Raw genomic sequence first — 10071 nt, forward strand, 5'->3', positions numbered from 1 at the left:
ACCACGCGTGCTGACCACACGCGCTGACCACACGCTGACCACACGTGCTGACCACGCGTGCTGACCACATGCTGACCACACGTGGTGACCACACACTGACCACGCGCTGACCACACACTGACCACACGTGCTGACCACATGCTGACCACACGCTGACCACACATGCTGACCACATGCTGACCACATGCTGACCATGCGCTGACCACACGCTGACCACGCGTGCTGACCACATGCTGACCACACGCTGACCACACATGCTGACCACACGTGCTGACCACACGTGCTGACATGCGTGCTGACCACGTGTGCTGACCACATGCTGACCACACGTGCTGACCACGCGCTGACCACACACTGACCACACGTGCTGACCACACGCTGGCCACATTGAGTGGTAGCGGCTTCGCAGTCGGTGCCGGGTGCTGGGGAGCTGCTCTCTGCGCAGTGCTCCATGTCCCCGCTTCAGTGGCAGGAGTGTAGGCGAGGTCTTCATTCTGAGCGCAGAGTGTGCCACTGGTGCGCTCACACTGATGAGCGGCAATTCCCCTCTGGGTAGCCAACGTTTTCACTCTGAACAGTCACTGTGTGCACGGTGTCAGTGGCCATGACCTCCTTCTTCCGTCCAGGGGAGGTCTGCTTCCTGCTTTACTCTGGGTCCCCTCAGGGGACGGCACGGGCTTGGTGCTTCTACTCCAGCTGGGGGCTGTACTTAGGCGTCCCTTCTGGGCAGCCACGAGGTGCTGCCCTTTCGCTGAGGGCCGTGACTGCACGTGACGCTCTCACTCCAGGCACTGGCCGCACGCTTGCCTTCTTACTGCGGGTGGTTTGGTTGAGGTTTTCTCTCTGGGTGCTGACTTTGTGATGGATGCTTTTGTGCTGGGCAGTGACTACGCGCTTGATGATTTCAGCGTCTCTGTAGTGTTCAGATGTCTGACGTGCCACTCCGTTCTGATCTGTTTCTGGATGCTTTCATACCAAGTGGCAGCTGTGCTAAATGCATTTGCTCATGTTATTCGGCATTAATCATCTCTGTGCTTCCCAGTGAGTTGTAACTATGCGCTTTCACTCTGTACGGAGCTGTCTTCTCCATGAAGACACTGTGCAGTTGAGTTGTCGTTCTGTGTTGGGACAACGCTCGTAGTGGCAGCTTATTCATTCTGGGTAGTGCTACGTGCTTGGAGCTCTCAGTCTAGATGATGACCATTCGTGGTAGTTCCATTCTAAGAGGTCACGCCAGATGGTGGCTGTACAGAATGCTCCCCCTGTGGGTGGACTCTGTGCTGGGTGAGTGAGCAGGCACCGGTTGTGTGCTTGGTGCATTCCCTGCAGTGAGTGGGTGGGTACTGAGGCTTTGATCCCCGTCGTCCATTCTTGACACCTGCACTCTGGGTTGTGGATTCTGCACAAAGTTATCCTCTGGCTGGTGGAGACTGCTCAGTGCGGTCCTTGGTAGCAGCTATGTGCTTGATGTTCCGCTCTGGTAGTGATGTGTGCGCAACAGTTTCACTTTGAGCCGTGGCTCGTTTGGTATCTTCATGCGGGAGTGCCAGTGTGCTTGAAGTTTTCACTTGAATATGATTCATATACTCTGAATCTGTAGTGGCTGTTTCACGATTTCACTCTGCTCAGTGCTCTGCCCGAGGCACGCGATCACCTTTAAATTTCAGCAGCTGTACAGAGGAGTTGCTATTCAACACGGCAGTGTATGAGCACACTGCGTCCTCCTCCTCACCCCCCTCACAGCCCTCTCCCCTCACCCCTGCATTTTGTAGGATTCGTACTGGATTCTCGCCGGCATTATCCCCACTTCCTAATCTTGGTGGTGGTCGTGTGCTGGAGTGTTCATTCTGGGTGCACTCATCTGGCCATCTGCGTCACACGTCACAGTGTCGCTCTTCATGTGCTCACGCTGACGAGTGACAAAGTGTCTGACCGCGCCTCTCCGGCAGTGCGAGTGCTTGTGCTTCACACTGGGCGCTTTCCGTCTTGCAGTGGCTGAGTGTCGGACGCTCTCATTCTGCTGGCGGCTGGACTTCCCGCTTTGGCTCTGGTTAGGGTGTCCATGCACTTCTTTTTAAATGTCTGAACACAAAATGTGTGCTTGATATTTCTTCCTAGTTACTGGCAGTTTTGATGCTTCGCTCTGGGTGGCACCAGCTGTACCCATGCTTCCATTCGCGGTGCAGGCTGCACTTGAGACTTCCGCTCCGGCTTGTCATTTCATGTTGATGCTTTCCGCCCTGCACACCCACCACGTGCCTGACGCCCTCGCCCCAGGGGCTGCTGTGCATCAATACTGACATCTTGGAGCCACTCTGTGCTTGATGTTTCACTATGCGTATTACTGCTTTGAATTTTACTGTGGCATTGATGGTCTTGACTCTGTGATTGATTCATACTCTGTGTGGAATGACGACGCATTTCATAATTAATGTATTCACTCTGCAAAGCCCCACGTTTCCTACGTTCCCTATCATTAGTGACTGTGTTTTAAGCTAGCACTGTGGGTAATGACTGTGTCTCAGAATCATGTAGATCAGTGCAGTGCACCGGGTAGCACAGTGTGCAAACCGCTGTCACGCAGGGCAGTGCGTCCGGTGCTGTACGTCCTCAGTCAGGGGACTGAGGGTGCTTTCGGCCGCAGGCTGTGCTTGATGCATTCCCTTCTTGCCATGAGTATTTGCTTGGCATTTTCACTCTGAGGAGTGGTACGCTTTTTGGGGGTGAGCAAATTCGACCTGAGAGGCAAGTGTTTACAGAGCAATGGAGTCCGTCCCGCCAGGGGCTTGGCCGTGCTGGTCTTGCTGTGCCGGATTTGCTGGAGGTTCCCTGGCAGCTGGATGAAGGACTTCCTTCTCAGTGGGTTTGTACTGACGTGGCCCCCTCCTTGAGAGCTCAGTTTGGAAGTCACGGCTCCAGGCCCTCTGGTCACCCTCACCCACCCACGGCTCTCTAGGAACAGAGTGAGGCCTCTCTCTCTCTCTCTCTCTCTCTCTCTCTCTCTCTCTCTCTCTCTCTCTCTCTCTCTCTCTCTCTCTCTCCCCCTCTGCACACCATGGCTCTCTGGATACAGGGATGCAGCATTTCTCTCTCTCTCTCTCTCTCTCTCTCTCTCTCTCTCTCTCTCTCTCTCTCTCTCTCTCTCTCTCTCTCTCTCTCTCTCTCTCTCTCTCCCTCTGCACACCATGGCTCTCTGGGTACAGGGATCAGACCTCTCTCTCCACACGCCTGCTTGAAAACTTCAGCTGCATGCCCCTATTCATGACCCATGTGTGGCCCTTGAACACATGCATCCCTGGACAGATAAAAGTTTTCTTTCTGAATTTGGCACACAATCTTTCACCGACTCTCTTAATTTGATTCCCTGTTCTCCTTCTTTTCTGAGACAGGATCACATCCACGAATAGTAAAAACATACTAATGAAAAAGAACTTAAATGTTCTCAGAGATCATTGATGGAGCCAACAATGCACTCGGGCGATCTTCCTTTCGATTATGAATCAGTCAACCAGATGGCTTGCAGGAATTACACAGTGCTATTGCAAGAACAAATTGATTTATTTCCTGTATGCAGGATTTCTGTTCAAGTGCACTGAAGCCTGTAGCTCCCACAGAGTGTCACACAATCGGACTATTTCATTTCAAGGTAACAACAATGTGGTTAACATGAGGTTTTGCAATGCTTTAAAGACTTCAGAAAGAATGACCATGCAATTAATTGTTAACCTATCCTTCCATGGACAGTTATAACTACGCCTCTATTTCCTTTTCCTTTTTCATATTTTATATGTGTGACAGTAGTAGACTCGAGCCAGGGCCTCACGCACTGACTTGGCTGTTTCATCAAAAGCAGATTGTAAATTCAGTGGAATACCTATAAAACTCCAATATCATTCCTCATAGAATTACATTCATTACCACAAAAGTTCATATGAAGGCAAAAGGATCTTGAATTTCAAAAGCAATAACTAAGTAATGAGTATTGCTAGACATATCACAATACCAAACTTCAGATTATACTAGAGAGCCACAGAAACAAAACAGCATGATGGTAGCATAAAAACAGGCATGAAGATCAACAGAACAACGTAGAAGCTCCAGAGGTTAAACCAGACACTCACAGCCAACAAAGGAGCCCAAAACATACAGTGGAGAAAACAGTTTTTTTCAACCAATACTGCTGGGAAAACGAGGTATCTGCCCTCAGGAGCTGGAAGCTGAACCTTTATCTATAACCTGTTCAAAAATCAACACCACTTGGACCAACCACTGGCACCAAACTAAGTCCTGAAACTTTAATCTACTACAAGAGTGTATGCAAAATCACCAGAATATGTAGGTGCACGTCAATGTCTGCTGAATAATATTCTAGACACCCAGAGCGTGGCATCTAACATTGACAAAGGAGGCAATATCAAATTAAAGAGTTTCTGTACCACAAAATAAGCAACTATCAGAACAAAGTGACTGCCCACAGAATGAGAGAAAATCTCCAGCCAGTCAACAGAATACATGAGAACTCAAAAAAAAAAATTAGATAGCAAGAAAATAGCAATCCTACCAACAAATGCAAGAGAACGGAGCAGAAAGTTCTCATAAGAAATACATGGGAAAAAAGTGTTTGCTATCCCTGGCCATAAAGGAAATGCAAATCGAAGCCACACTGAGACCCATCTCATCCGGTCAGAATGGCCACCATGAAGAACATGAAATGGTGCATCATGGAGAGGATGCTCGGAACGAGGATTCTGCACACTGTGGGAATGTTAACTGGTGTAGACTGGTGGGATTCATATGGTGCTTCCTCAAAGAAGTAGATCTTCTTTATAACCCTCCCACTCCACTATGGTTTGTACCTGGAGGAGAGTGAATCCATGCACCAGAAAGACTCTTGCATAGCCACATTTATCATAACAATGTCACAATGGACAAAAAGAGACAAATAATGGAATCAGCCAGGGTTCCCAGCAACAAATGAATGGATAAAGAAGATCTCTGTCTGTCTGTCTGGTCTGTCTGTCTCTCTGCCCCCCCCCCACACACACACACTAGAATGCTACATAGCCATAAGGAAAAATAAAATGTTATCCTTTGCAGGAAAATGGACACAACTAGACAGCATCATACTGAGACAAGCCAAGCTCAAAAACCAAAATAACACACACATATATATATATGGAAGCGAGGTATGTATATTCCTGGACAGGCACGTAAGTCTAAATCTATCCACATGCATAATTACTTAGATGATAAAACACAGTCCTCGAATGAAGCTGCGAGTACTCAGGAGTTGGAGAGGGGAGAACAGGAAGAGGAAGAGTCTGCCAAACTGTGTAACACATCTCAAGTACATACAAGGACAACGAAACTGATGGCGGGTGGAGGGAAGGGCAGGAATCAGACCCGGCCAGGCAGGGTCTGGTGAGGGCCCTGGGCTAAGGGAGGCAGAAGAATGTGGAAGACTGTTGAAGTAAGTTACCTGCAGCTAGTAAAGCTGACGGGGCGAGACTGTGAGAGAGGAGGTGAAACTGACCGGAATACAGCATAAAAAATCTCAATCAAACCCCATCAAAGCATGCAAGTCAGGTCCTGTGGGCAGGGGCTGGTGCGAGGGGGCCGACAGGGAGAGCAAGGGCAAGGTACTGCGTACACGCCTGTGAAAACGGGGTTTTCCGGGGTTCGTGGGGGAAGGTGGTGAGGAGTGCCTGATTGTAACACTGTCCATGTAGACAAATCACAATGAAACCCCTCACACAACTAACTGATGCTAATGAAACACGCAGGAGAAAGAACACGCTCCACTCGTGTGCAGAACTCATTGCTGGTTTGGGGACACCGCCAACTTCTGCCTCTGCCCCGAACCCACTGGACACCTGAGGCCCTGCGTCTCCTGTCCCTAGTCCGTGTCTACTGCCCTGCAGCGCTTCTTTGAGGGACAGAGCGGCAGTTACGGGATCGTGACAGTGCCCGGACACTGCGTGGTGGCATGCTCAGCCCTTCCCTCGGTCTGCAGTCTGCCGTAGGTTTGTTACCCTCTGATACTCACGGACTGTAGTGACTCCACTGAGCTCTCTGCCACTAGCTAACCCCCTCAATTTTTAAACATGCCTTACACCCTCAAACCACGAAGGTCACCAGTACCCAGGAGAATGAGTGGATGCATCAAAGAGGGAATCGATATGTCCCTTAAGGCTGGAAGGACCAGCAGGACCAAAAAGGGCAGCACCTCTCAGGAAAATAAACATCCTCAGAAGCTACAAAAGATGGCAATTTAAAGACACAGCCTAGGGTTCATTTCCCTAACATCACCTTATCTGACCTTTTCTGCTTGACTCAGACATATGCTAGATATTGTAAAGAAGGGAAACCATGGGACCTATGGAAACCTCTGGGCCTGGCTTACTTCACTTATTATAATTTTTTCCAAGTCTTTCCATTTCCTAACAAATGGGGCAATGTTATTCTTTCTGATGGAGGCATAGAATTCCATTGTGTATATATACCACATTTTCTTGATCCATTCCTCTACTGAGGGGCATCTGGGTTGGTTCCATATCTTAGCTATGGTAAATAATGCTGCAGGTGATTGTTTCTAACACATTTACAAGATGATTTCTTTGTTGCTTTGTATGTCCCTCCCCCATGGTATAACCCCTGCTTTCACTGTATTTCAGGTTGGTATAATTTGTGGAGGGGAAGGGAAAAAACAAATCGTTTAAATAGGGACACAGGTGGATCCACTGCAACAATGAGATGTACTAGTTGTTATGTGGAAAAACGAACTTTACAACTTTAGTGGGGGGGGATTGGGTGGGGGGATAGGGTAGGATGGGAAGGGATGGGAAGGGGAATCAAAGGAGGAGTCTACAATGCTTGATAAGAAATGTACTCATTATCTTGCCCAGGTAATTGTAACCCCTCTGTACAGTATTTACACAATAAAAAAAATAAAGACATGGTCTAGTCAACATCTTGCATTTTTTATCACTTAAAATACTTCATTACCTGACCACCAGCTGCGACCCTTACCTGCCTGGCCTTTGAATATCTTGGATATGACGACAGGAACGCTATGCTCAGCCCCACCCTGAAAGAGAGATCGTTAAAGCAGCTGGTCAAAGGGCTGGCAGGTGGCACCTCCCGGGAAGCAAGGGAGGAAGGAAACAAAGCTCTGCCCTACCTTGATACTCAGGCCCAGGCCACCCACGGGCTGTCGCCGAAGAGTCACAGTTCTGTGCTTTAGAAAACGTTAAGAAAAAAGGAAGGTTAAGCTCAAATATGTTATCTGAAAAAAGGAAAATGCACAATACACATGTAGCTATTTTAATTTCTGAAAGTAATTGCAAAAGCAGAATATAACAAAAGTTTATGAATACCATATATTTTAACCAATGTCACCACTTTCAGCATTTTCAGGGGTCTAGAAGGGAAGAATCGGCAGGGACCAACCTACAAGAAATTCTCTCAAGGCTTATAAGAAAAGCTTCCAGACAAGAGAGCATGGGAGACCCAGAGTCAACCCACACTCAAACAGCCATCCCCACCAGACAGTCAGACCACCTCACAGTCATCCCCACCAGACAGTCAGACCACCTCACAGTCATCTCCACCAGACAATCAGACCACCTCACAGTTATCCCCACCAGACAGTCAGACCACCTCACAGTCATCCCCACCAGACAGTCAGACCACCTCAGTCATCCCGACCAGACAGTCAGACCACCTCACAGTCATCCCCACCAGACAGTCAGACCACCTCACAGTCATCCCCACCAGACAATCAGACCACCTCACAGTCATCCCCACCAGACAGTCAGACCACCTCACAGTCATCCCCACCAGAAAGCCAGACCACCTCACAGTCATCCCCACCAGACAGTCAGACCACCTCACAGTCATCCACACCAGTCAGACCACCTCACAGTCATCCCCACCAGACAGTCAGACCACCTCACAGTCATCCCCACCAGACAGTCAGACCACCTCACAGTCATCCCCACCAGACAGTCAGACCACCTCACAGTCATCCCCACCAGTCAGACCACCTCACAGTCATCCCCACCAGACAGTCAGACCAACTCACAATCAGCCCCACCAGACAGACCACCTCACAGTCATCCCCACCAGACAGTCAGACCACCTCACAGTCATCCCCAGCAGACAGTCAGACCACCTCACAGTCATCCCCACCAGACAGTCAGACCACCTCACAGTCATCCCCACCAGACAGTCAGACCGCCTCACAGTCATCCCCACCAGACAGTCAGACCACCTCACAGTCATCCCCAGCAGACAGCCAGACCACCTCACAGTCATCCCCAGCAGACAGTCAGACCAACTCACAGTCATCCCCACCAGACAGTCAGACCACCTCACAGCCCCACCAGACAGTCAGACCACCTCACAGTCATCCCCACCAGACAGTCAGACCACCTCACAGTCATCCCCACCAGACAGTCAGACCACCTCACAGTCATCCCCACCAGACAGTCAGACCACCTCACAGTCATCCCCACCAGACAGTCAGACCACCTCACAGTCATCCCCACCAGACAGTCAGACCACCTCACAGTCATCCCCACCAGACAGTCAGACCACCTCACAGTCATCCCCACCAGTCAGACCGCCTCACAGTCATCCCCACCAGACAGTCAGACCACCTCACAGTCATCCCCAGCAGAAAGCCAGACCACCTCACAGTCATCCCCACCAGACAATCAGACCACCTCACAGTCATCCCCACCAGACAGTCAGACCACCTCACAGTCATCCCCACCAGACAGTCAGACCACCTCACAGTCATCCCCACCAGACAGTCAGACCACCTCACAGTCAGCCCCACCAGACAGTCAGACCACCTCACAGTCATCCCCACCAGACAGTCAGACCACCTCACAGTCATCCCCACCAGTCAGTCAGACCACCTCACAGTCATCCCCACCAGACAGTCAGACCACCTCACAGTCATCCCCACCAGACAGTCAGACCACCTCACAGTCATCCCCACCAGTCAGACCACCTCACAGTCATCCCCACCAGTCAGACCACCTCACAGTCATCCCCACCAGACAGTCAGACCACCTCACAGTCATCCCCACCAGACAGTCAGACCACCTCACAGTCATCCCCACCAGACAGTCAGACAACCTCACAGTCATCCACACCAGACAGTCAGACCACCTCACAGTCATCCCCAGCAGACAGTCAGACCACCTCACAGTCATCCCCAGCAGACAGCCAGACCACCTCACAGTCATCCCCAGCAGACAGTCAGACCAACTCACAGTCATCCCCACCAGACAGTCAGACCACCTCACAGCCCCACCAGACAGTCACACCGCCTCACAGTCATCCCCACCAGACAGTCAGACCGCCTCACAGTCATCCCCACCAGACAGTCAGACCGCCTCACAGTCATCCCCACCAGACAATCAGACCGCCTCACAGTCATCCCCACCAGACAGTCAGACCGCCTCACAGTCATCTCCAGCAGACAGTCAGACCACCTCACAGTCATCTCCAGCAGAGTCAGCCCCACCCTCACAGTCATCCCCACCATTGTCACCCCACTACTGCTCAGTCATCCCCAGCAGTCACCTCCACCTCTACCCCTCACAGTCATCCCCACTAGAGTCACTCACTATCATCTGAACCTCAGTGATAGCACAATGGTATATATATATCAGAGAAAATATATTTCTCCCTTTAAATCCTTATCAAATTATCATATTTTAACATAACATTATTGACATTTAGAATTTCCAGGAGTAATCTTGAGATAACTTGAGTATTCTTAATATTTCAAAGGAAATATGATAATAATTCATCATCTTCAGCAAAATGAGTTAGAAAAATACCTTTAATATGTGTTTAAGAAAACTGGATGAAACTACTGTCTATTTTCCAGGTAAGCCAAAGAGATTTTTTAATATTTATTGTATAAAGGGAGTTACAACGTTACTTTCTATAAATACGAACTATCCATTTAAGTATCTCTAAAACTTGTTTCTATTCCTGAAGAGTGTATACTGTGTAGGAAGTTTCAATGGACTGAACTGCATCCCCTTAAAA

The 10071-nt window shown here is 49.5% G+C and overlaps 2 protein-coding genes across 2 annotated transcripts in view; one reads left to right on the plus strand and one right to left on the minus strand.

Annotated features, from left to right (window-relative positions):
• Sntg2 (syntrophin gamma 2) overlaps positions 1-7189 on the minus strand; it is a 106458-nt gene extending 99269 nt beyond the window's left edge. Inside the window, exons 1-2 of the mRNA XM_070014668.1 lie at positions 7181-7189; positions 7030-7087 (exon numbers count right to left, since the gene is read on the minus strand). The gene's annotated coding sequence lies outside the window, so the exon portion shown is untranslated. The remainder of the gene's footprint in view (positions 1-7029; positions 7088-7180) is intronic.
• Positions 1254-9651, plus strand: LOC138822135 (uncharacterized). Its single transcript, XM_070014689.1, has 5 exons — positions 1254-1284; positions 1773-1948; positions 1993-2050; positions 7548-8328; positions 8421-9651. The coding sequence occupies exons 1-5, from the start codon at positions 1254-1256 to the stop codon at positions 9649-9651; spliced, it is 2277 nt and encodes a 758-aa protein (XP_069870790.1).
• Positions 9652-10071: the final 420 nt, after the last annotated feature.

The sequence above is a fragment of the Dipodomys merriami genome, unplaced genomic scaffold, assembly GCF_024711535.1.
Source record: "Dipodomys merriami isolate MVZ:Mamm:240054 unplaced genomic scaffold, mDipMer1.0.p SCAF_99, whole genome shotgun sequence".
In the NCBI taxonomy this organism is placed as follows: Eukaryota; Metazoa; Chordata; class Mammalia; order Rodentia; family Heteromyidae; genus Dipodomys; species Dipodomys merriami.